General features: G+C 44.4%; 1 protein-coding gene and 1 long non-coding RNA gene across 3 annotated transcripts in view; one reads left to right on the forward strand and one right to left on the reverse strand.

Moving 5' to 3' along the window:
* The window catches only part of IQCA1 (IQ motif containing with AAA domain 1), a 101672-nt gene that overhangs the window by 12903 nt on the left and 62426 nt on the right, over positions 1-26343 (forward strand). The window contains exons 3-6 of one of the 2 annotated variants that reach the window (XM_039555024.1): positions 2625-2738; positions 4652-4837; positions 5530-5601; positions 17397-17581. In XM_039555024.1, coding sequence (XP_039410958.1) covers positions 2625-2738; positions 4652-4837; positions 5530-5601; positions 17397-17581 — 557 coding nt within the window. The remainder of the gene's footprint in view (positions 1-2624; positions 2739-4651; positions 4838-5529; positions 5602-17396; positions 17582-26343) is intronic. The other variant, XM_039555025.1, reaches the window with a different exon arrangement.
* On the reverse strand, positions 649-25558 carry LOC109145764. The gene is made up of 10 exons (XR_005602332.1): positions 23298-25558; positions 21067-21176; positions 17371-18649; positions 17137-17289; positions 15729-16084; positions 15016-15250; positions 6895-6998; positions 5082-5205; positions 1917-4756; positions 649-1775 (listed from the first exon to the last, which is right to left on the reverse strand). It is a non-coding gene; the product is annotated as an uncharacterized LOC109145764 (long non-coding RNA).

A 26343-nucleotide genomic window follows, 5' to 3' on the forward strand; every position in this document is an offset into this window, starting at 1 on the left:
CCACTGCAGGCTGCCCTCCGTGGCACGGTGAAATCAGCACCATGAAGATGACAATGAGGCCAAGCGTGGAAGCTGTGCTTTAAAAGCCGAAGGAAAAATGAGCTGGCAAAGCTGGTTACTTCTCTCGCAGACAGCTCCATCTATTGTCACATTCAGGTACCGCTGCTTTGCTAAAACCAGCTGAAATTCCTGCTTTTTTCCAGGATCCCAGCTCCGAGATAAATTGCCTGATATCATTGTAGCATTATTGTGAGATTTGCAAACTGTGTTTCTGTCTGCCACTGCACATCTACAAATTTCGGACAGGAATTGCCAGGAATCTTCACCAGCCTTTTACCTTCAACATTAAGCACTATTTTAAACTATTTTAAACTGAGAGAGTATAAACACATCTCCGGGGAAAGTAATCCTTCAAATCCTATCTTGAAATCCTTAGCACTGCCGTTTTCATGACTCAGCAGTAAATCCATCTGCAGCAAAAAGTTGGCAAGTCTGAGAAGCCATGCCTGACACCTCCTCAAAAACAAGCATAAATTCAAATTCCTGCACCACACCTTGATTCTAAGAAGGCATTACATACCTACCTACCACAAAAGAAATCAATCACTGAAGAGATTTCAGGTTTTTTCAAAGAAAACATTTTCCATACTAGATAAGAATACAGATTTATGGGGTGTTCTTTTAAATAAAATATTTACATATTCTTGGTAACGGAACAGAATTAGCGGACGAATAACTCCCCTTTCTCAAAGACTCTGCCCTGAAAGGATATCTCCAGTCATTCCTTTCTCTGTATTATCAGGGGCTAAAATCCTGCAGGACTGAAGGCAGAGGACACAACATTTTGTATCTTATGTGATGATATTGCCTATTTTGTACTATGTCACTGCAAGGCCAAGCTTTCCTTTTTCTCCAGTTCTGTACCTCGTGGTTTTGTGCAGCTGCCTTCCAACATCCAGCCACTACATTTCCTGGGGTAATTGTGAAGGTTATTTGGATCCATACATCCCATGGGGAGCTGGGAGTGGCTAAAAAGCTGCAAATTTGACTCAAGGTTAAATATCCCAAACCTGACTTTCCAATGCTGGGCCCCAAAAAGAGATTAGGAAGAGAAGCAGGCTCCTCACCCCTTCCAGCCCTGGCACTGGGGCTTTGATCTCTTTTTTCCAGTCAGTAAAAATCAGAATCCAGAATCACTTGGAATTAAAGGCCAGATGAGACATCAGAGATACTCCCACACTGACTCATTTTGCTCCCTGGCAGCCTAAAAATCCTCTCATCCTACAGGAGGGTATCCAGACAAACCATTTTTTATAATTCAAGATTTTAATCCACCTGGAGTGATTTGCACTCAAGAGTACAGCACAGAATCATTTCCATCAACTACCAAGGGTGCTGGAAGGTGCAAACAGGGAGTTTAGCATGACAAATACTCAGAAACTTTTATCAGACCAGACCTCTGCACTGATAAAATCATCAGGGGTGAACACAGCCCAACGTGGAAGCTTTCTGATGCTGCCATGGTAGGGATGTCCCTCAGCGTGCAGCTGAGGGAATGGGGAATGAAATCAGTGAGCTGGCAGTTCACAGGGGCTGTTCTCCTTGGCCACAGCCCTGCAGATTCTTGCTCCAGGAACTGGAAGGTCCCGCGCAGCACATTTACCGTGTGCCTGAGGCAGGGCAGAAATGGAGCTTGTTCCTTCCAGCCAGTGCTGTTCTCCTCCTCCCTGTCCACTCCAGAGCTGGCACTGAGGCTCAAGGATCAGAAGGTCTCCCTGAGCAGGTGAAAGCACAGCAATTTCCACAGCAGATAGATCAGGGAGTAGTGAAAACAGGATTTTAGGGAACTTGGACCAGAAGACACATTCCCCACACGCACACACTCAAATTGCCAGTAATTATTCTTGAAGAGTTACCTGCAGTCTTCAGTACAAGGAACAGGTTGTGTCATCCCTTACAGCATCTTAACTTTTGGGGAGGGTTTTTTTGCCTTCCTCTCTGTGTCTTTTTTTGTTGTGGACTGAAATCCTGTAGGGGAATAACTGGGAGAAATGTAAATCAGTTACATCTTTTTAATTACAGAAATGAGTAAAGACAGGCACTTCCAGTCATGCCTGATTTTAAGAAGTGTCTGAAATGCCACAGTCAAAGGCAGGCAGTTTGTCTACAGCTCAAAATACCTATTAAAAACCTTAGAACTGTGTTTTGGTTCCTTATAATGGTTAAAAAATGGCAAGAGAACAGATCTATTTTTCATGTTGATTAAAACAAGAAGTGGGATGATCACACAACCAAAGGTATTCAGCTCAGTGGAAATCATGTTTAAATTTCTGGCAACCCTGCCAAATATTTTAGCAATTTGATAATATAATTGAGCCATTATAGGAAGAAAGATTTCTGGGCTCACATGGTTCACAAACTGGGTTGATTTATTTGTTTTTGTTGAATTAGGCCTAAAGTAATTGAAAAGTAACAGCAGCTGTTACAAAGGTCAAATTCCCCAATACTCAAAAATTTTTCAACAACCTCTGTCCTTATTTTGTTGCTTTGTAAAGGTATTCAGTTAATCAGTAATGTGACTTAAATGCAATCCTAAAAAGCATCTCATGCCTTTCTTCCTCTAGGAAGACATAGACATACCCATCCCAAAGTATTTCATTAAAGAAAACCTGAGCATCCTGCAGGACAGGGAGAAATTCCTGGATGAGATTTTGCTGAATGCTGGTTTGCTAGAACAGGTAAATGTACCCCACATCTACGTGTCATGTTTGATTCGTTCAGTTTACTGCCCCACGTGTCTGAACACATGAGCCACTGAAGTGAGAAGCACTTCTACAGCAGCGAGGAAGTAGAAGTGTGCTTACAGATAAGGCACAGGCAGAAAGTAACCTTAGATTTCCCTGTCAAACAATATCCAGTCACATCTCGAGTCTGGGTAACACTGAAATGATTCTACTCTGCTTTCTGTGTGTCAGAGTGTCAGAAAGAGCAGCACTGTGGCCAAGTTAATGCTTTATTTGTCTAACTAACCCCCACCATGTAATTAGTCCTACTGAAACCAAGCTCTCCTGGCCCAGGATTCCTCACTGGAGCGGCCAGAACTCAAGAGTTCAGGTCAGCAGCACTGTTGGCATTCACTTGTTTATAACCTCTGAACAATGAGTGCAGTTTCTCTCGTGCAGCTACAGAGCTGCAGCTGCTGGGAGGAGCAGAAACTGAGTTTTGGCAGAGCAAAAGTCATTACAGACAAGTACACGAGAGCCCCAGTGAAGGCTGCTCTGGATTTGATATACTTCTGACCTTTTGGGAGTGGCATGTTGCCTCCAAGCAGGCACTGCTGACCCCTGGAAGTAAACAACTGTGCCTACATGTCTGGGTAACTTGGATTCATAGATGTTGTAGCCATAAGAGACAGTCCTGATGGCCCACAGTGCTGCCCTGAATTCTCCAGCAGTGATTGTGCCTGTTGATCCCACGAAAGAACAGAGGGAAAGTCCCCAGGGATGGAAACAGCCCCAGGCAGAGTGCAGAGACAGAGCACTGCTAGATGCTTTGTTGGGCAGCTGCAGTCCTCCCTGCTCCTCCACAGGACAGCTCCGGGTGAGTTCTCTGCTCTTCTACTCGCCTGACCTTGCTCTGGGGAGATCCTGTTTCAGCACAGTTTGTCCTGGAGTCTTTTTGCTTCCCAGAGTTCTGCTCTTGCTGCTTTCCAGCATGGCATCCATGAGGTTGTCTAGTGAGCAGCCAGCTCAGCCAGAGCACCAGGCCGCCACAGGGAGCCAGAGATTGAATAAATAGCAATAAAATCACCTCACCCAGTGTAAATCCAATGTCCTGTGCTGCACTTCCAGCTCACTCACCCCTGGGATTGCTGCAGGGTTGTCAGCACTTCTGCACCTTGTCCTCTCAGGAAATCCTGGCTGCTGTGTAACCAACTGGAATTCTCCAGTGTCCGTGGCAGTGCTGTTAGGAGCAGTCCAACATAAATCAAAACCAGTGGAGTTTATGTCAGGAATCTGCTCTGCACATCATTTGTGTAATTCTGTTCCGGAAATCTATGTCATTCTGTCCTAGAAAGCCCTGCTGAAGTTAAGTGCCACACAATATAAATATAATAATTAAATATGAGCTGCCTCCAGTTGGGAGGTGAACATCAAGAAAGGACACTAATTCAGCTTTTCCAAGGGGAGCATGAGGGTTCTCAGGAGTGAGATGGGGGAGTCCCTTCCTCCACTTGCACTGTTCTAATCCATTTTCCCCCTCTGACTCAGAACAGCCCCTCCTTCCATTTTCATCAAAAGAACTGCGATCCCAGCAGCACATCCAGAAACCCTCCCTTCAGAAAAGGAAAGGAAAACATTCCACAGCCTAAGAAATTCTCCTTTTAGTAGGACAAAGCCTCATGGTTGTGTCTTTTTGCTCAAATGGATCAAGTTCAGCAGGACTCTGTGAGCCACTGTGACTTGCCAGCAAGGCAGGTTTTCCTCATCACACATCAACAGGAGTCTCTGCTGTTTGTTTCCTACAATATCTTCATCTTAGGACCTTTCTACGAGTTGATTCATTGTTTCATTTTCTAACTGAGGCAGGCAGTTAACCGAACATTAACTTTCCTTTGTTCATCCCTTTTTTTTTGGCTGTGCTGTTGAAGGAACCTGTCACGGCCATGACACTTGAAGAAGGCATTAAAGTGGTCCAGGTGGCAGAACGGGCTCGCCAAGGCCGTGCTCGAGCAGCATTCATGAAGAGAATTTACCTTGAAGAGAAAAGACAAAGTCAAAAAGAGGCTCAAGAGAGGGGTAAAAATCCAGATGATGCTGCCACTTGCATTCAAAAGGTGAGTTTCTGATGTGGCAACAATTCTGGCAAAGCCAAATGACAATGTTTTGGTCAGGAGAGCAGCTGCAGACAGAAAGACGGCTCACAGGATAGGAAGCATTCTGAAATGATATATCCTTTTTAGGGTGTCCAGCAAGGTGAAATACATCATTTAAACCACTTTAAAAATGAGACAGGACCCTAGATGTGAGATCAATGAAACCAGTCCTGCGCTGGCAATGCAGGATGACTTTAAAACTTACATGTTGTTTTCCCATTCTGGTTTTTACGACCTCAGTTGCTCTTTCTGGCATCCCCTTGGAATTCAGTGCATCTCTGAATTCATGCCTTTTTCTGTGATCTCCAGGGGAAGAGTTCATTCCATATCTAGAAAAAAGGACAGAGGTCAGTGCTAAATTCCACAAGAAGTCCTTACATATGAATAATTCCTAAATCATACGTCTAAACTTCATGAAGCAGTGACAGTTTTTAGAAGCCACCCAGAGCAGTGTGAGGGGATAAAAAACCTCAGAATTTGTTTAAAAACAAAAAAAAAAATTTTAAAAAGCAGATGGCAAGCTGTTAAAAAGCAATAGTTTCAATGGTATATTGTGCCTTTCCTTCCTCTATTTGTTTTTTCCTGTGTCTGCCCCAGAAAAGGAAGCTGTACCAGGGCCCATTTATCTCATTAGAGTTTTGTTTACAATCCAGGTTTGGCGTGGGTACCGCCAGCGCAAGGAAACAGAGAAACTGAGAGAGGAGGAAATGGTGTTTCTGGGCATGGTAAGTGGGGCTGTGCCTAGAGAACACAAAATGCCACACTCTGTTTGTTCTTGAGACTTTTAGAATTCAACCCAAGAGGAGAAAATAATTTCTACGATTCCTCCTATCTTAAAAGGAGTCTCCAAGGAACACAGAACTCAGCTGAAATGATAAATGGCCCGGGAGTAGCACAATTTGTCTTCTGCTGAATGGGTTTGTGCTGTCTGTACACTCTCCAATGTGTGTGGCAGATGTGGAAACTGGCTGTGGAGGATTTGCCCTGGGTCCCAGGGAATTTGACCTAGGCGTGATCAGCAAGTTTTATTAATCAGCTTTTCAGTCATGATTTCAAGACTGGGGAGCTGCCTTGTGTCTGGAGTAGAATTCATGGAGGTTGGAAAAGCCCTCTAAAATCACCAAGTCCAACCATCAATGCAGCAATGTCAAGCCCACCCCTAACCCATGTCCCCAAGTGCCACATCCACACATTTTTTGTAAGCTTCCAGGGATGGTGAGTCCACCACTTCCCTGGGTAGCCTGGCTGAATGCTTGACAGCCCTTCCAGTGGGCTAAAATAAGTCATTTTTCCTAATATTCAATTCAATTAAAGAAGCAAAATCCTCTTCTCCCACCCCTTTGCAAACTACTGCCTGTGCATGTCAAGAGCAGGGAAGAGAAACCAAAGAACTGGCATAATAATCCATCAATATTTCCCTAAGTCCATCTAAAAATAATCAAAATCTTCCTCACCCCCTACTGCAGAGGCATAGGGAAGTGAACAGCTGCCCATGGTCACTTAAATTGCACGGGGGTGAAAGGAAGAAACTAAAGCACCCCTTCCAGAAGGAATCTCTTCTTCCCACCCCCTTCCTCGCAGCAAATACCCAAAAAATAGTAACTTCTTTACTGTTGACATTTTTTTTTGCCCTCCTCCAAGTCTTTGGAGGCACTAACAGGTGTCAAGCCTCACCCAGCTCCAACAGCACAGCCCTTGTACCAAGCCCTAGTAAAGTTCTGGTACAGCAGCACCACATCACAGAAACATTCAGCACTGCTCTGCCTTTGTTAAGTTTATTTCTGCTTCCATGTTCTACAGTTCTGAAGTGATTAATTTATAAACTAATAATTTAATTTTGATTTAAAGGAGGCTTTCTGCTTTTCCCAGGCAGTTTGGGTGATTTTCTTGCCCAGCAATGGAATTGCCCTTTGCTATTTTATAGGGTTCTGAAAACTGATTGTGCCTAAAGAATACATCTCACATTAGTTAAAAATAGCATTCATACTTTACTTTTAGGAAGGAAAATGTACATTTACCTAAGCTTTGCCTTGTTAAATCCAGGTAACACCTTATGGATTACTGCCTTTAGTATCTGCTGGTCTGTAACAGCTGAACAGAGCCTTGGGTGCCAGTGCTGCCCCTGTTTAAGACAGAATTCCCAGATTTTAACTAGTGCAGACTTAAATACTTGGGAGGTACTGACAATGAGTTAGAAATGCCACCTTTTGCAAAACAAGGGATTGTTTCCTGTCAAATCCCATGACGTTTCTGTCGAGTCCTCAGGAAGGAAATCCAAATCTGGCGTCAGTTATTTGAGGGTTCACAGCCAAGCCCTCATTTCATGGTGGCCCAGTGTGGGAGGAACTGGGAACTAGGATGTGAACATCCTGGTTTATGGGGAGCATAATGTAATCTATGTGATCAGAGGGATGAAGGGAATTAAAACCAAACACATCGAGTGCATTCAGTTCCTGACCTCCATTTAAAAGCAAGAGAATTGATGTTTGCTCCTCTGCACTCTGACTCACTGCTCTTCATCAAGTTTATAATCAAAGCACGTGGGGGAAAAAATTGGTAACTCTAAATAAAATTTTTAAAAATCTGTTCATCTTTCCAGGGTTTTTATATTCCCTTTCCCTTTCCATGCTGCATTCCCTTCCCTGGTCTCCAAAGGAAGCAGACATTGGTTCCCACTGATAGATAGGCAGGGAGCTCCAAAGGTCAAGTCCCTTTGATGTATGATCACGTCAGCCCTCTAAAAAATGACCACAGATCTTCATGTGTAAATATGTTGAATTTGCTTTTCTAATGCTGCACGACTTAGATAAATTAGAAGACCCAACCATCCATTACTCCAAGTCCATCCCAAAGGAGACTCGACTTTTGTTGCAATAAATATAATTTCTCTTATAATCAGGGCTTTTTTTAAAAAAAATGTCTGTGTTACTTTCAGACAAAGACTGCTTTGCACAAAGAGCTGATCCATTCAAAGTTCTGCGTAGAAGATTTCTGGAAAAATTCAATTGTGTTGGCCTAAAAAATAGGAAAATAGGTGTCAAACCCAGGAATTGTCCAGTCTTTTGCTTAATTCAGCATTATTTTCTTTACTCTCCACTTACTTCAGAAAAAATTTATGTATCTTTTCTGGAATTCAATTCTATTTCATCTTTTGCTTGGTGATGGAGAACAAGCCTGTGTTCCAGAGATTTTTCTTGACTCAAAAGTAAAGCCTCATTATTATTAAGTTTTTTGTTATTATTATTTATTATTATTTATTAAAGCCTAATTGCAGAAGCAGCATGATTCCCTCAGCACACGTTCTCCAAAGCCCCGATAAATCACACTTTGCAGTCCCAGTTTAATTTGTGAAGAGAAGCAATCCTCCTAAGAGCACATATATCTTGATAACTGTATCCTGAGCTGCTTCCTGATCTTCCTCACATCCCTGCCACGGGGCTGTTTGCTGCCAGCTCCAGCACGACCACCAGAACCACTGCTCCAGGCACAGGCTTGTGTTCAAACCACACTGATGTGGCAAGAAAACACACCGAGTTAAACACACACTGATGTGTCTGACCCAAGCTGCATTTCCTGCTCTGTTTTACCACCTCAGCTCCATTTAACACACCAGCTTTGTAACTGCTCTGTTCTTCTGGCATTTATAGATTCCCTGTCACTAAAAACCCCACCTGGAGGTTCTGATGTTGAGTTTTGCTGCAGAGCTCGGTGTAGCTGGGTGTGTGACCTGGCTTTTGGCAACTGCTTTGTCTCAGGGGAGCGCGGAACAGCCCGAGCCTGGTCCTGGATCCACCCTCAGCACTCTCCCTCACAGACTCTCCTGCAGGAAGCTGTACTTACAATCTCAGAGCACAGGCTGCTGGAAAGAGGAAAGGCTGCGTTTAACGCGAAACATTAGGATAAACAGTTTGCCATCAGACTGATTTATCAGAGTAGGAGGATGTAGGGGACTGGAGGAACAGTTGACTTAAAGCATCTAGGTGGGAAGAACATGAAGCCCCAGGCCAAGGGCACCTGGCCTGTCACAGGGATAGTGTGGCCAGCAGGACCAGAGAGGGGATTTCTCCCCTGTGCTGGGCACTGGTGAGGCTGCACCAAGTGCTGTGTCCAGTTCGACCTTCTTCTTCTCAAAATATTCTGGAAGCCAGACCAAGAAATTCCAGTCAATGCCTTGCTAAGTGCTCTGTTGTGTCTGGAGAAGTTCAAGTTTGCCAAGTGCCTTTATTTTGTCAGAACGTTCCAAAGTTGGCAAGGAAAAGTTGTTACTGAACCTCCCGAGGATTTTGTTGTTTCTGCACCACCCAGAGTAAATCAAACCACCTTCCCTAAACCTGCTGAGCAGGAATTAGAGGGGTCCAGGAAAAAAGAATACAGAAAGGCAAGTCCCTCTCTCCACCTGCACTGCTCTGATACATTTTTCCCCAAGCCTCCTCTCCCTGGGCTGGGCTGACTCAGAAAAGCCCCTCCTTCCAATTTTCATCAGAAGAACTGCAATTCCAGCAGTTCTACATCCAGAAACCCATCTTTTCAGAAAAGTAAACATTCCATAGCTTAAGGAATTCTCCTTTTAGTAGGACAAAGCCTCATGGTTCTTTTATGTCTTTTTTTCCAAATGGATACAGTTCAGCAGGATGCATGAGCCCTATGGAGCCACTGTGGTTCCCACTGGAGCATCAGCTTTTCCTCCTCACACATCACCACACCAGATTCAGCTTCTCCTAAAGGTGCTCAGAAAAACACATCTCCCAGAATATCAGACTTCCAAGATATTGCAAGAACAAGTTTAGGGTCTCACAGGCACAGCTGTGGATTTACACTTACACAGCTCTATCCTGAAATTCCAGCCCTTCCCCAAGAGTTAGTGGTGCAATACCTGCTGTTCTATGATTCTCTGACATTGTATTTCCACCATCCTTCCTTCCTCTATATCCAAGGCCACCTTGGATGGGGTTTGGAGCAACCTGGCATAGTGGAAGATTCCACCCCCTGGCAGGAGTGAGATGAGCTTTATGGACACTTCCAACCCAAACCATTCCTTGGTTCCACGATCCTTTTCACATTAAAGGATCTGTGTGGTGTTAAATAAAAAGCTGTTCTCTCCTTTTTACCTCTTTTAAACACAGCCTAATTTAGGCATGTTGTCTCAGTTAATGCTTTATTTATATCTGGGAAAACAGCCTGCCAAACATTCCTCCTTCTCTGAATTCCTGATAAATATAATTCATTTCACCCAGTCAGAAAAAAAAAAAAATAAAAATCAGCATTACCCAGAATAGCTTTCTGTGTAAACATTATGGACTATGGCTAAATAAATATTATACAGGGTTTAACAAACTACAAACTCCATCAAGTGAAATTTAAAATATTTCATCAGCTCTTGAAAGTGGGCAGCTATTAGCAGTGCCGCAGATCAGGCCTGGTTTTGCCAAGCTTAAGATTAAAATGACTTTTGCTTGCCTGGATGTCAGCACAGAGTTCTCTGTTATTTCACATCTCAGCAGCGATAACTAATCTGTCCTGTTTTCAACAGAAATTTTAAGCCTGCTTATTTTTGAAACAGAAGGACTCTGGGAAGCAAGAAGCATGCTAAATAACGTGGCTTTTGTTGGCTGCAGTCATACTAACAATGAAATCACTGCCTTTCAGAGCCCAAAACATGCTTGCCGTGTTTAGTACAAGTTTAACAGCGTGCCCAGGTATCGTACCAGAAATAAACATAACCAAAATTACATCAACTCATCTGGCCCTGAATGTAAACCTTTTGTCCACTTCAAATTTTCTTTTATCTTCCTAAAAGGTGTTGCATGTAAATGTATTTCTGAAGATATAAATCTCTAAACCAACCATTTTCAGTATTTCTTGAACAAGGCCTCCTGCTACAAATGCTTTGTTGGAATACATATGACAATTATTTTAATTGGCAAAGCCATTGGAGTGAGTCAGAGAGTAGGGAAGCTTTAATGAATGCAATATATTTTGCTTACTTGTTCCTTTTTTTTTTTTTTTTTTGTGCCTAATTTAGGAATTCAGCCATATAATTGATGTGGCTATCACCATTTAATGGTGGAACCTCTATTAATACAATTTTCATTTGGGGGGTTGGAACTGGATGGGATTTAAGGTGCTTCCAACCCAAACCATTCCATGACTTTATGATTCACAAGATAAGAGACCTCTTTAAAATCTGTTCTTCCCTCAGCCTGACAAATTATACTGAGGAAATAAAGCAAGGCTGCAGCTCAATCCTACAGCAAACTTTTATATGTAGTCTGGATCATGGTTTAAAATTCAACAGAATTGTATCATAAAATCACGGAATTATTTGGGTTGGAAGAGACATTAAAGATGATCTCATTCCACCCCTTGCCATGGGCAGGGACCTTCCACCTGAAGAATAATAGTTGTAAGTAAAGAACAGGACCCCAGTTGCTCTGACAGTAAATTCTTTTCGTCTACATGCCTGTGTAATCCAAATGTATAAAAAAAACATTTCATTTTCACCACTGGCGAAAATAAGTGACTAGTACAACTATTTACTTTAAAAATATTTGGAAAGAAAGCTTCTCCCCCAGAGAAGCAAACTGCAAACCTACTGAAAAAAATGCCACATAACCGGTCCATCTTTTGAAATCCTATAATTACGGGCAATCCTGGCTGTGGCAGAACATTTCCTGGAGCCCCATAAAACCACGGAGCATGTGCTTCAGCTCTGCTGTTCCAGGCCTACGACAAGAAGCTGTCCTAAATTAAGTACCCAGTAATAAAAGCTGCAGTAAATCTACCTCTCAGGCATAATAGGGACGTTAGCCTTGCGACGTGGAGTGAAATGAAATGTATTTATTTCACTGCCACGAAGGCTCTTTCCCTCGTAAGCGCAGCTGTAATGGAACAATTGAGGAGCAGTTAGTTCCACAGCAGGGCCTCCTCCTCCTCCTCCTCCTCCTCTGTGAGGAAGAGCAGCCCTGAGCGTGCTCAGCCAGCCTGCACACCTCCAAGTGCTTCATAATGAACAACAAAGGCTGGGGAGCTGACTCAGCACCGAGGCAGGGCTTTCCAGCCAGGAAAGGGATCTGAGCAATCAAAGTCCCAGGCTGGGAAGGGAAAACGGACACAGTTTTGTGGAATCATGGAGTACTTTGGGTTGAAACGGGCTTAAAGCTCATCCAATTCCACCCCTGCCATGGGCAGGGACACCTTCCACTGTCCCAGGCTGCTCCAAGCTATGTCCAACCTGGCCTGGGGACACTGCCAGGGATCCAGCAGCAGCCACAGCTTTTCTGAGCACCCTGTGCCAGGGCCTCCCCACCCTCACAGGGAAGAATTCCTTCCTGGTATCTAAACTAAATTTCCCTTCTTTCAGTTTGAAGCCATTCCCCCTTGTCCTGTCACTCCAGGCCCTCTCCAGCTCGCTTGTATTCCCTTCAGACACTGGAAGGGGCTCTGAGGTTTCCACACAACCTTCTCTTCTCCAGGCTGAACATCCCCAACTCCCTCACCCTGTCTCCAGTCCCCTTATCACCCACACGGTCCCTCATCCCACTGACTTACCTGGGAGGTGTAGGGAATGTCTTCTCCCTTCTACTGGCACATCCTCCCCTTCCCTAAAACCTGAATTCTTTTGGGGAACGAGAGAAGAGCAGAAGAATCTCATCAGCACGCTCATGACTGATGAGTTGGAATAAAATTCTCTTTTAGACAAATGTCCATTTTGCCTTATTAATTTAAACAAGGATTTTAAAGACAAAGCCCATCAAACATTAGATAAGCCTTTTAAGTTAATGGACCATGTAGTCCTATTTTCCCACAAACTCAGGAATCTTCATATTATGTCCTATTTTTACAGCAACATCAATTATTAATATGTATACTTTTGCTGACAGAGGACCACACTAAAAATGTGAGTTTCGTTATCCAGTTCTGGGTCATTAACTGTGAAAAGCTTGTAAATATAATGGTTTATTCACATGGGAAGCCTTCATTAAGATGCATTATTCTACAACTGATGTGGCAGCACTGCATTATCAAGTTCACTGTCTCCATCTAATATTTGTAATTTGTTTCTAAATGAGTTGCTGTTTGTAGGGCGAGTTAACAAATTTGAATTTCACATGGACAGAGAAATTTCTTAAAGATGGGAAAATGCTTCTTCCCCCAAGGAAAAGCTATTTATTAGCATCTTCCTGGAGAATGCCTCCCTTTGATTCAGAAGCAGGAACATTAGAGGCACCGAGAGAAGGGATGTTAGAAATAAATTGGCTTTTGTCTTCCTTACATGCACATTAGAGGGCTATGGAAGCACACTCAGGATAACTTCAGAGCTCCACAACAGCCATGTGGACACATGGAAAGCTCTCCCATGATACTGCAAGGAGGCACAGGTCCAAGACTGGCCAGCAGGGAAGCATTCCTGCTGGAGCTGTTGGAATTCATCCTCTCTCTTAGCACTCTCCTGCTATTTCACTTCCTATTCCCTCTTGCATCTTCAGATGGCCAAAGCTTTTTTAGACCTATTTTCTTCTGAGTTCTGCTCGTTGACAAGAGAACAGAACCTCTAGCAGGGCTGTTGGAGAGATTCTGTCTCCTTCTGAAGGCCCAAGAGCACCTGAAGGTGAACACACGGCCCCAGGTTGTGCAGCTGGCTCCTCATTCCTGAGACCAGGTCAGGAATGTGTTAAACTCGGAAGCTGGTGAGGTTTAGGGGGACACACACTTCTGCAATTAGGTCAAGAACACTGTGGACAAAATAAGTTTAACAGAGTGGCTTTCTTCAGCTGCAAAGCAGGAAGGTATCACCCATGCTATTCATCGCTTACTTTCTTTTTTTCAAGTGTTTTAATAGTCTAGAACATTTTATATCATCATTTACTCGACAAAAGACAGGCATTTTCTATGAAAATCCTTGACAAATGGTAGAGAGCTGACAGCTAAAACAGTGGTACGATTCCATCCTCTGGACATCTTTTTACATCTCCTTCAGCAGCTCCCACTGCCCCAGTGTCTATTTTGAGGTTATATTGCTAAATTCCCTTCCATAGTTAGTTTTGTCTAGTTCATCTTCTTATTCCCTCCCTACTTTATCAATTGATTCACTTCCTTGAGCATCCACACACTTGGATCAGTTCTTACAGTCCAAGGAAGCTGCTTTTAAGACAGTCCCCATTTCACCTTTTAGCCCAAGCACACCTAAGTTCTTCTGATGTCTCCTCATCCTTGTTTTTCTCAAGTCCACTCATTTTTTGTTGACATAACTGCATTGATTTCAAAGTCACAGAATGGAAAGTCAAGCCAGCTGTACATTCACCTGTGCTGTTTTATTTAAAAATCAAATGACTGTGGCACGATGCCCTTGCTGCCAGTCAGTGCTTTTCTCCTCCTCCTCCTCCTCTCCCAGAACAGGAGCCAGCCTTACGTTCCTGACACATGCTGGCCTCCTGCTCTCCCCTCATAAACAGGGCACGCTGTGTATGTTCTACATTAGCCAGCCCTGAGTCCTTCAGGCCTCATTTATCACAGCCAGCTGTGCTCTCCATTTCATGCTCCCCTCGCCCATCGCAGCTGGAGTGTGTTATTGCCAAACAAGAAACCAGGAGGATTGGGGGGAAAGTGGAGAATATACAGCCTTAGCAACTTGCCCTGTTCTCTTTCATGCTTTTCTTTGGAGAAATACTGAAGGTGAATGGCTGAAGTCTTGTTCTAGAATTAATTCTCGTTTTTCTTGTAGTAAAACAGACTCTGGAAATTTAAAAAAAAAACCAAAAAACCAAAGGGTAAATACAACAGAGCTTCTTCTCATAAGCTGTTCTGCAGGTTTCTGTCTGTACTTCAGCCTCAGTGCTGAGTACAGCTCATAAACTCCTATCAGCAGATGTATTGATAACTGAATGAATTGATAACCAGGGAGCTGCACAAATATTTACTCATGGCTCGGCTGGGTTTTGCCAGCCAGAACATGTCCCATGGCCTTGTTGTTATCAGCATCTGAGCCAGCTGGTTCAGAGCTCCCTGGACTGAGTCCACAGCAGCTCCACGACTCTGGGCTCAAGTGTAGATATGGGCTGTAGCAGGTCACTTTTTGAGACACGAATTTCCTATTGCTGAACTCACACTGGCACCTTCTTGCCAGTTCAAACAGCTCTTACCTCATCTGGCTTTGGGACTGGTGAAAGGGAGGCAGTGAGAGAAGCTGGTCATCCAAGGCTCCCTCAAGACGCAGTGGAGAGCAACTCAGAGGAGCTGGAAAGGTTCTGGGATGGCAAGGAGGAGCTCTGCTGCCTGTGGTCTGGTCCCATTGTCCAGCACTTCCCTTGCTGCGGCACTGGCCCTCAGCTGCTCCTGGGCTGGCTGATTCACCTTGTTACAGTGGGAAATGAGTAACTTGAAGAGGGGGGAGGAGAGGAAAAGACAAAAGGGATTATTTTCTGCTTTTTAGGGAGCTGAACTGGTTCACTGCAGGGTCAGCTGAGTGCCAGAGGCTGAGTAGGAGAAGGGAGGGATCATGCATCCAGCAGTTCAGGTGGAGCGGGAGCTGACCCTTCCCAGCCCCAATAAACTGCTCACCTGGAGACATTTCACCTTTAAATGTTCAGCCTCTCTCCATCAGCCCCAGACCAGCCTCCCTGAAGCTGCAGGTATCCCCATGCCCATCTGATGGGAATTTCTCAGGAAAGCAGTCCCCTGAGGACTGCTGTAGGGAGACAAAGAGAGGCGTTGTTTCTGGACCTCCACTTTCCAAACCAGCCCCCAAGAGAGCAGCATCACATCTGGCTCTGTCCTGGGCTTCATTTAACATCAGCAAGGCAGACAATGGTGAAATACAAATAAACACTGATAATAGTAGCTGTGTTGTACTTACACATAGGTGCTGGTGAGGAGGAAGATTGGAAACACTTGACTCCCCTGGAAACTGGGAATTGAGCAAAGGTAACATCTCAGGGTAAGAGGCAGCACTTGGGTCACACATTCAGGAAGGGAACATGTGCAGGCACCTTTCAAAACCACACTGCTGCTCTTATTTCCTCCTGAATATTTTCTCCCTGGTGGCCTTGACTGATTCCTGTAGCACAGTGCAAGTCACACATCCCAGATGCAGGGGAGGCAGTAAATTGCTTTCCTGAACGGGGCTTCTGTGCTTGCTCTGGACACTGTGGGATCCCTCTGGGTGCTCACTGAAACCAAATTTGCTTGGCACTTGTCAGTGATTTTTGGAACCTGGTGGAAGCACGGAAAAACAGGGAATAACAGATCTTAAATATGAGCTGGCCAAAGCTTTGACAGAGCTTTTTGTCTTTGTGGGAGGCCTCTGGAACTGGGACTTGGAGTACAGTAGAAAATACATCACCAGAGCAAAAAGAATGCATTACTGAATTAGTCTGAGATGGGCCAATTAAGGACAATTTCTGTATGCTCTGAAGTTGAAAGGCCAGAGCAAAATTATGTTGGTTTTTTTCCATGCCAACCAACAGCTTCTGTTCACATATGCTGCCACCTATATGTCAGTCACTAACTTTGAAAAGTAATAAAATCATACTACGAAACCAGATTGACATGTTTTCTTTTCCCTTCTTAAATTTGCCATATGCCATCAGACAATGTGATTAATAATTTCCAAGTATGTGAAAAAACCAATTGTTCTAGAATTAAAAAAAACCCAAGCCTAAAACCACAAATCTAGTTCACAGGTTAATTTTTAAAATCAGATTTTTCTCTACACTTGCAAGGTAGCAGTAGCTCACAAAACACTGGGAACATCTTAACTTTATCAATGATTGCAAGCTGAAAAATGCAAAGTTTCAGCCCACCCACACAGATGGGTTTTTTCATGCTTCTGTATTTGAATACCAGAAAGACTTTCATTTTTCTCCCTCAAACTACACGTGCAAAATCAATCACCGAGCAGAAATCATTCTAAGACTTGAAACTGGCTGAGAAGCCCTTCTTGCCAAGGTTATCAAATCATGGGAAACTTGGGGAGCTGTGATTTTTATTATAGTGTTTGGGGGGGTTGTTTATTCCTCTTTTGTTGTTGTTGTTTCTCAAGGGAAGTTGATTTCCTACAGGAGTCTGACCAGCTGCAACAAAATACCAGGAAACCACTGAGCAAGCAGTGCATATAAAAATTTCAGTGCACAAATTAAAAACAATACTGGCTAATTAAAAAGCACCAATGGGAAGTCCAGACATTTGAAAATTCAATTAAAAATTTCTCTGGCACCCTTCTGACATGGATAAAGCTGGCATTTGCAGAACAGCAGCTTTCTCACCTGTCTCATTGAGATGCCAGGATCCCACGCTGCAAAGGTTGTTTTTGTACATTGCAATGTTGTTAATTAATGCTGAAATACCAACAATAGACCATTGTGTGCATCCAGGCACTTTTTATGAGCACAGGGTTGTTTTTTTTTTCTCCTGGCTTCCTGCAAGTAAATGAAGGCTTAAGCTGGGATTCACTGTCACCCTGGCATTCCAGTAAATATTAAGTTTCTTTTTATTCATACCTTTTATTTTCTCCTCTTGTTTTCAGAGCCTGCCTCCTGACTTGGAGGCAATGAGCAGTTTGCAGATAGGTGCTGGGAAGGCAAATGTCCTTCAAGGTGAAGTCCAGGAGAGAGAGGAGCCATCCTTCAGGCAAGAGCTGAGACAAACAGAGGGGTCCCACATCAAGGAAACCCTCCAGGACCAGATCAGCCAGTGCTTCATCGAGTGCCGGTGAGCAAAGAGAAACACTTACCCCTTAAAAAGTCCATTTTCCCCAAAGAGCCTGATTTTGAGTTCCTACAAACTGCAGAATCCATCTTTAAGGTAGTGATGCCAGTCCCAGAGGAGGAGTTAGTTCTGCACCAGCTGCAAAGCCAAAATCCTGAGCTGGAGGATTCCTGACTGGGGAGACCAGAGCAGGCATCGCTGCTGGCAGGGGTCAGAAGTGCTCCTTCAGTCACTGGCTGTGGATCAGGTTCACAAACATTGGAGTGGGATACCTTCACTTTGCACATTACCTTGGGCTCAGTCTTTGGAATTACAGGCAGCACACTCTAAACTTCAGGAACAGTGACTTTTCTCCCTGTCTGAACACATCAGGTTTAAGAGAGGGAACTCACTCTTCCATGAGATGGAAGCTCCATTATTTGCCATAGCAAATCACATCACGTCACTGGGACTGCCATCCAGGTGCCTGCTGCTGGTATTATCCAGCAGCCCACATGAATCTGAAGCACTTTTGTACTTGAGGCCTGACCTTGGAGCCACTCCTCCAAATGTAGCTTTCCTCGAGCAGTGCTGCTGATTTCAGGGAAACTTCACGTCTCAGTAGAGTTAAGCACATACTTACACAGTCTTAAACCAGGTTCTGACACCTCTGCGTCTCCCACGAAGTTTACTTCAGCCAAAGAAGTTTTGAGACTGGCAATTCTGACACTGGAAGCCCTTGTCCTAAGGAATACAGGCTGGTTTTATCATTTTCTGGGATTTACCCCATCCAGTGGGTTGGTAAATTGGGAAGTAGCACCCAAAACTTCTGGGATTTAGCAGCAAGGTTTCATTTGCTCTGCATAAAGCTGCTCTGCAAACTGGTTTTGTGTCTTGAGCTGCTCCGTGATGTTACAGGGCTTGTATTTATCTTGTGGACCAGTGTCATGTCCATTAATCATCCAGTGTTTGCTCAGGGTACTGGACTTGCCTTCAGCATGCAGTTTCCAGTTGGAAACACAAATGCATTCTGATGAAATCCTGCTCTGTTTGTTCCTTGACTCCTTCAATCAGGTTTGGGCAGCTGTGCTACTGTGAAGTGTTTGTCAAAAAAGGAAGAATGATCAAAAGCAGCACTCTCACAGGTCTGCCACAGCCTATTTCTCTTCTTTCTTGCACCTTTGCCTCTTACAGACTCTCAAGACTCCAGCGTATTTTTACTCTCCTTTAGAAAGTGCTGCTGGTTTTACAAACCTCAGTTATTGCAAAGTACTTTCCCATTCCCTAAATCAACCCTCTCCCAGGGCCTGCTCTGCACACTCCTTGAGCTGCCATTTCCTGCCATTCCCCACAGCTCCCAGCATGTTCTGAGGTACAGAAAGATCTTACTCCCTTTGCTTAATATTCCTCACCTAATAGTCATTCTCTACCACAGGTCAATGGTGTCCAATTAACTTGGCTCTGGAGCTGGGGGAGAACTCCCTGAAATACTGCAGGAACCAATGGCAGTGTTTCTGTAGCAGATTAGCAGGGAACAGGCAATCTCCCAGAGAAGCAGGCTGAGCCATAAACCTCTTCAAAGGTATTATGAGACACTATTAAAAGTTAAATCTGTTCCACAGAGACACTTAAGACCAGAGCCAACCAGCAGCCTAAGCCATCCAGAGGACCATTTGAGGAAGCTGAAGCCATGGTTCAGTGGAGGGAGGTGGAGAGGGATGGCTGAGAGGGCAGTTCATCAAAACTCCTGCTGCCTGCTGCAGGAGGGCCCTCAGTCTCATGTACCTGTCTAGGGTGGAATGTAAAATGCTGAGCTTTCTTTCTGTAGCCCTTAAAGCGGAATGGGACTTCCTTGCTACACTTGTATCTCATCTTTAGGTGAGATTCAAGGCTAGAGGCACACAATCAGTAGCCTAGCATATGAATACCTGATTAAACAAGCTGTAAAGTTTCCTTAGCTTCCCTTTTCTGGGCTGGCTAGTCAGGTTCAGTAGTCTTGAATCTCACCTAGATTTGAAAACTAACAGAGATTAAAGCAGATGTTGCAGATAAGCTCCACATTAACTGATCTCGGACAGCTTTATGGATAATCCCGAGCAAGGGATTATATTAGATGGGACTAAGATACACCCACACACAGGGTGCTTGGAGGTAAGCCTCGAGTCAGGCTTGTTCTGCTGCAGCCAAGACAGAGTGAGAAAACAGCTCCCTTCCAACCTTGTACAATAACCCACCCATCTGAAACAACAGCCTATTTTTTAAATTAACCATTTTCTATCAAAATAGAACCGCTGGTGGCAGAGGGGCATCGACACACTTGTTGCAGTCAGTGTTTGATCAGAGAAGCCCAGAATGGTTTGGGTTGAAAGGGACCTTAAAGCTCATCTCATTCCACCCTGTCATGGGCAGGGACACCTTCCACTATCCCAGGGTGCTCCAAGCCCCATCACACTCTCTGTTACTCTTTTCTCTCAGATTCACTGTCTGTTGTGATCCCTGAAAATCAGTAGTGCACAGTTCAGCCAAGACCAGCCAGCTCTCATTGATAAAAGCTCTTCTGGTGATTTAGCAGCGTGGCAGATGAAATTGTGCCCCCAGTGAAGGCAGTGGGAGAGCTGCCATCAGCTTCAGCACAGGCTGGACACCGCCCAACACCGGAGTTCATTTGAATCTGGCTGAGTGAGGCGGTGATTTACAGAGCTGAGAGGAATCAGAGCGAGCTGCCTACAGTCCTGCTCTTCACAGCAGGCCTCTGTCTAAGTGACCAGAATCGCTTTCCCCACAGACACATTCGCTGGCATCCAAAATAGCTTTAAAAACAACCAAAAAAAATCAGCAGATTTCTCCACAAGGGGAGTGTGTGTATCCTGCAGAGCCAGGCTTTCCTGCCAGAGACTCTGCAGAACTGAGAGCTGTGTCCTGCTCAGCAGAGGGCCAGGCCTGAAGTGTCAAGGTTTGCATTAATTATTACCTGCCAGGATATGTTTTGGCTCTCCCCTAAGCCAGTCTGAGAGATCAACAGCTAAGCAGCTTATAAATTATTCTTCACCTAGGCTTTTTGACCGAGTTTACCATTTTCCATAGTCTACTAAATAAACAGATAAAGGGGAACAAAGATTCTTTTGAATAAATGTTGCTGTGTGGAGTAGAAAATAAACCCAAACTTCCGTATTTTATCCTTCACTCTGAAAAGACTGTGATAGAAAATACAATTAGCAGGTATTGTCTTTCAGCACAGTTACTCTTAGATTACAAAAGTAATGAGCACATACTAAATTTCTCAGCTTGTAAGAACTGCTGTAAATATTTATCGCTTTCATTGCACAAGGGAACAGCTTCAGTCATTTCAAGACCCGAACCAGCTTCTTATGAAGAGAGGTTATAAAAAAAGCCAAGGAAAGCAAAACCCAAAGGATTAGACTAAATGAAATTGTTCCAGTTGCTTATAACAATCCTACTGCAGAGGAGACAAAATAATTTTGATGTAACACTGCATTTTCCAGCCTTACCATCCGTGCTTCTGTTTACCCGGGTTGACTTCTGTGGAGCTGCTCTTTTTTGGCTTGCAAATTATTCACATAAAGCTTTCCAGATTTCCACGTGGCCTTGTCCAGCCATACTAGAAAAGAAAGAGAATTGGTTTTGAAAGTTTTTTGAGGAAGCATCATGCAGTTTACCTACAGACCTGCCTTTCTTTTGTTTTTTTTTTTTCTTCAAGGTATGGCTCATAGTGCAGGAGTACACATGATCCAAAATCAGCAGCTGCTATGATTATATACATCTGAGTCTGGATGGTAATCACTTGATTCCCACACATTCCATCCATTCAATTAATAACAGTTTCATATTAAGATATAGCAGAGCTGGGGTTTTAGCTTCAATTTCCTGTACAGTTCCAAACCAAACCCATTTTTTCTGTAATTTCACATTTAGGGTTGTGCACTGAATATGCAAAGCCAGTCATCATCTTCTCAACTCTTTACCCACTGTGCATAAACCAGTTCCCAAATTACAAGTCTTCTTAGAGTCATCCCTAAACTGAATTTCAAAAAGGGCTGGGCGCAAAAGCGGAGAAGGATCCCTTTATTATCCAGAGAAATACAGCAGTACCTTTGTCTAAGACAAGTCTTTCCTGACAGAAATCAATACAAAGGATGAGAAATCAAGATGAGGTTTTTATTACCAGAGATGGCCTCCAGAATCACAGGGGAGAGCCTCATGCACAGGGCTCTGCTGTGATGTGCCTCATGCCCTCGAGCTGTAACAAATTACTCCATGAGTTTCTTGGAGGATTTATCCGCCACTGCTCGGAGCTCTGGGGAGCATTTCATCAGTGGCATCGCTGACCTAATAACAGGGGATCTAAGTAATAGCAACTTTTATGGAGGCTATGTGTTATTCCCACAGATTTGGGGATTGGTTTTTGGGAGGGAGGAGGCGGCGAGGGGTAAATGTGCTTTCATAATAGGTTTACACTTTACTGATTAGCTTTGAATGATCTTCTTGCTCTGCCTGCTGACTCGAGTACTGTCAGAAAAGGAATTGGCCAAGCTTCATGGTGAGTGAATGAGACTCCTCCCGAAGCAGGGGGGTTCCTGTGCTTTATTTATTCATTTTGAACATTCCTGACAGCCAGCCTGGGCTTTGATGCAGAGGGAAAGAGAAAGAAATAGGAAGTGATGGTGTTGTATTTCCCTTTTATCCCCAGCCTGTTTTGTGGAGCTAAGTTTACTGCCAAAACTTCTGTTCCCAGGGCTCCCTGGGCAGCAGGGGGTGGGGAAGGGGGAGGCAGGAGGGAGATGAATGGAGAGACAGGTTTCTGCACTGGAACTCCACAGAACAGGCAAAGTGTTCATTCACGTCAGGCACTGCCCATATCGCATTTCCCACTCCGTCCGCTCTGCTTTTTATGGAGTCAGTGGCAAAGGTGCCAGGCAATCCATCAGCAGTGAAGCCCAGCCAACAGGACAGAGAGGGATGGCACCTCAGCAGTGCCAACAGCAGCACCCCCTCCGCTCTGCTTCCGAGGAATCGCGGCTCCGAACCCATCGAGGCGCGCGTTGCTTTCCAGTCCCATCTGGCTCACCTCGACCTGCCAGCAGTGCTTTCCAAGGAGCCAGGAGCATGGATCGCAGCCTCCACACAATATGGCAGCCACTCATGGAACAGCTGATGGGAAAATTGCTTAAAAACCAGGTTTGGTGCCGTGAGCCACTCCAGCAGACAGTTGTCCAAGAGCAAGCTCCAGCCTGAAGATCCTTGGAACACAACCAAAGGCATCACCAGCCCCTTGAGCACAGGCCTCTTTCCATACCCTGTTAGTCTGGAAAAACCATTCCCTTCTTCTCTGCCACTCCTGCAGGGGCATTCCTGCTGTAGGAACCTACCCAAAAAAATGCCTCTTTGGCATCTGGCACTTGGTATTCAGCACAGAGAGGAGTTGCTGCCCACAACAGCCATTTGTAGATGGATGAAGAACCATTCTCTTTTCACCTACTGAAAGTTGTCATTACTTGTTTTCCCTGTCACCATTACAGGATTGTCACATGCTCACAAACCACTTGCATGTGACACTCCACTCAGAGGCAGAAGTTACCAGCCAGGAGCAGCTGTGAGCTTGTCATAAAAATCAGGATATGGGGATAAATGAGTGGTTGCCTGCTAATTCCACCAGATGAGGATGAACTGGACTAAATTTGAAAGAGATCTGTGTCTGCACCGTATTTTCTCCTGTCCTCACCTGGAGATGAATGTATCTTCTCCTGCCCTCTTGTACTTTGTGCTGTTTACACAAACCAAATTCTTCGGGGAATAGCACAAAACAAGGAGGTTCTCCTTCTGAATCCCTCTGCAGGGTTGCGTCTCTTATCCAAATCTTCTGGTTTTCCTCAAGAGAATAAAGACAAGCTCTGAATTATGGAAATGAAGCTCTGACAGAGGATGGCACAACTGTGGGTGTCCTCTGCCCAAACACTTGGTCTTCCTGCAAAAGTAAAGAAACATTATGAGAAGAGGCAATGTCTGGGGGCTTTTCTATCAGTAGTTTCACCTCTGTTTTCTGACAGAGCCAGCAATTACAGGTTTTGGCAAGGCAGTCATCTCTGTATCTCAACCATCAGTGCTGGTGCAGAGTGCTCTCTGAGTGCCTTTCTCCCCTGCCAAAAGGCCCTTCTGCAGGGACAGCTTCCACTTAACATCCCTCTCCCTGAACACGGCTCAGCCTGCTCCCAGATGCTGGGAGTTTCAAAATCCAGCAGGAAAAACCCAGAAAAACCTGTTCAGGACCCAGCATAAATATCCTGGCAGGCAGAGCGTGCTGAGCTCCTCACTGCAAGCAGCTGTGGCAGAGACTTAAACTACATCTGTGGGAACTGAAATCCTGCCTTTGGGCTCCCGGCTGAGACAACCTCGGAGACTGATTAATTAACGTAATTAGGAGCTGTAAACATTAATGGGTAATGTTCAAGCCTTTCCTAACACGTTCTTAAAAGCTTCCTCTGAGTAGTTATCTGTTGACTAATTTTGGCAGGCATCTTTAGGGCTGGAGGGAGCAAGGGAATGGAATGCAAATGCACCACTGGCTCACGGGAGGAGCGAACCAAAGCAAATAACCCACCGGGTTCCTTTAATAGAGGGAAAATAAGTTATCAGAAACAAGAGGATTGTTTGTTTATGACAGGGGAGAGTGGAGCCAACAGCTCTGCAACCTGTTTTCCCATCGACTGGAATCAACTACCTAACCTGAAAGCCATTTAAAACAAAACGACGACCAAAAGAACCCTTTGGGCCCTTCTGGTTTATAGGAGCACCGCACGGTTGTCTTTTAAAAAAAAGTGTGAACCCTCTAATTCCAAAGGAGGGACAGCTGTTACAAAGTCCATCTGCAGTTAATCTACTTTACTGGGTGTCCATGGATTTACAGGAGGCAGGGGACACCTGTGGAAGCTTCTGTGCAGCGGCAGAAGTTGCCTCCTTCAGTGCAAGCTCAGAATTTACGAGCGTGCTGACATTAATGGAGGCAGCTCGGTGGCTTTGGGGGGGACCAGCCGGAAGCCCCTGGATTCATCTATTTCCCATACACAGATAAATCTTGGTGGCAGGGATCTGAAGCAGCAAGACCACTTGAACCCTGGTGTCACACCTCCAGAGAGGCATTGATAAGATCGCTGGTTCTGCTTTCTAAATCACCACGAACTCCGAGATACGTCGTCTTTGCGGTTTGACACTTCCATTTATGATTGCCACCTCCGTGCAATGATTGAAAGTGCATGCAAAGGGCTCTTTGCAACCCTGGATTTTGCTCATTCAAGTATCCAAATTTCTAAGGAATGAAGATTCTCTTAAAACGTCACAGGTGCAAATCAAGCTCCCCAAGGGGTTTTCAACATCACAAGTTGTCCTCATGAACTCTTATTTAATCACTGAGTGCACCAATGCTGCACGTAAGCACATCTTGAGCTTTCCAAACACTGTGATTCCCTTCCAGGTAGACACTCAGGTATCTCAAATCACAAAGTTCTTAGCGATCTTCCCTGGCTGATCTCTCCCTTCCCTGAGATGTTTTGTTTACACCGAGAAGAGGGTCAGATCCTGATGTCGTTTAGTCACCCTCACTCTAAGCAGACTCCCACTGACTTCCAAGGGGATTCAAAGAATGACATTGTTGGTTTTGAGCCCTTTTCAAGGGTGTTACAGCCAGGTAGAATCACAGAGTCTTGTTTTCCAAGCAGTTCACCAATGCAAAATCAAGGAAAAGGATTTCAGTGTCGTGGCATTTTGGGCTTTCTGCCTATGATGGGGTTTTTTCCTCAGCCTCTTTTGCAGGAATGCTCAGAGCTTCAAGCATTTCTAAGCTCATTTCCACCTCTCCATCAGGCAGGATTTGCACTGCACACCTCTTGCCATGCTTGCACATAAATTAAGCAATAGCAACATCAAAAGCTCATTTGGATCTCAACAGCCACACATCAGCAAAGCCACAACAAGCACGGTTCTTCTACAGACCAGGCTCTCTTCCTCCACTTTTCTCCTCAACCTGCTTGTTCCCAAATCACTCTGCCCAAAAAGGCTTAACCTTTTCCCCATCCCATTCCTGCCCCAGTTTCTGTCTCTGTAGTTTTCACCTGCAAAGCTCCAAACACTCTGGTGACTGTAGACCAAAGGCAAGATTGTCCTCAGCCTGTGGATTTTTACAGGGATAGCAGAGACATTTCTGTTCCAAAAGGCACGAGGACCAACGAGAAAGATAAAACTCCTTGTTCTAAATCCTGTGAGCAGAAAGATGGGTGCAATTAGACATCTCCATTTATTTAGCATAATTATTATGTGTTTAACTACATTGATCTGTTCTTACATCCTGATCTGCCCATCCTGATCACTGCTCTGTAGGATGACTCCGGGCTTCCCAATTTTTGATTTGTAGCACTATAGGAGTAAAACTGACCATTACAACAAATTGAGGTTAGATTCCATTTTCTACCTTTTTCAAATGGCTGCAAGTGACCCACAGATACCCACAGTCCACTGACCTTGAGGCTAAGCCTCCTGCTTAGAATTAAAGCTCCTAAAAATATTCACTCCTTTATACATCTAAAAGTCTGGAATCAGCTAAAGTAAACAGCATTAGTCTGAGCTGGCCCATTTGCACACAAGAAAAATAAAATCTGGTAACTAATTAGTTCATTTTCTTAAAGCACTTCATACCCATCTCCATAATACTTAGGAATTAAAAGTCTGAAAATGCAAAGTGTTCCCGACCTAATGCAGCAAACCCCCCCCACCCCACC

The sequence above is a fragment of the Corvus cornix genome, chromosome 7 (genome assembly GCF_000738735.6).
Source record: "Corvus cornix cornix isolate S_Up_H32 chromosome 7, ASM73873v5, whole genome shotgun sequence".
In the NCBI taxonomy this organism is placed as follows: Eukaryota; Metazoa; Chordata; class Aves; order Passeriformes; family Corvidae; genus Corvus; species Corvus cornix.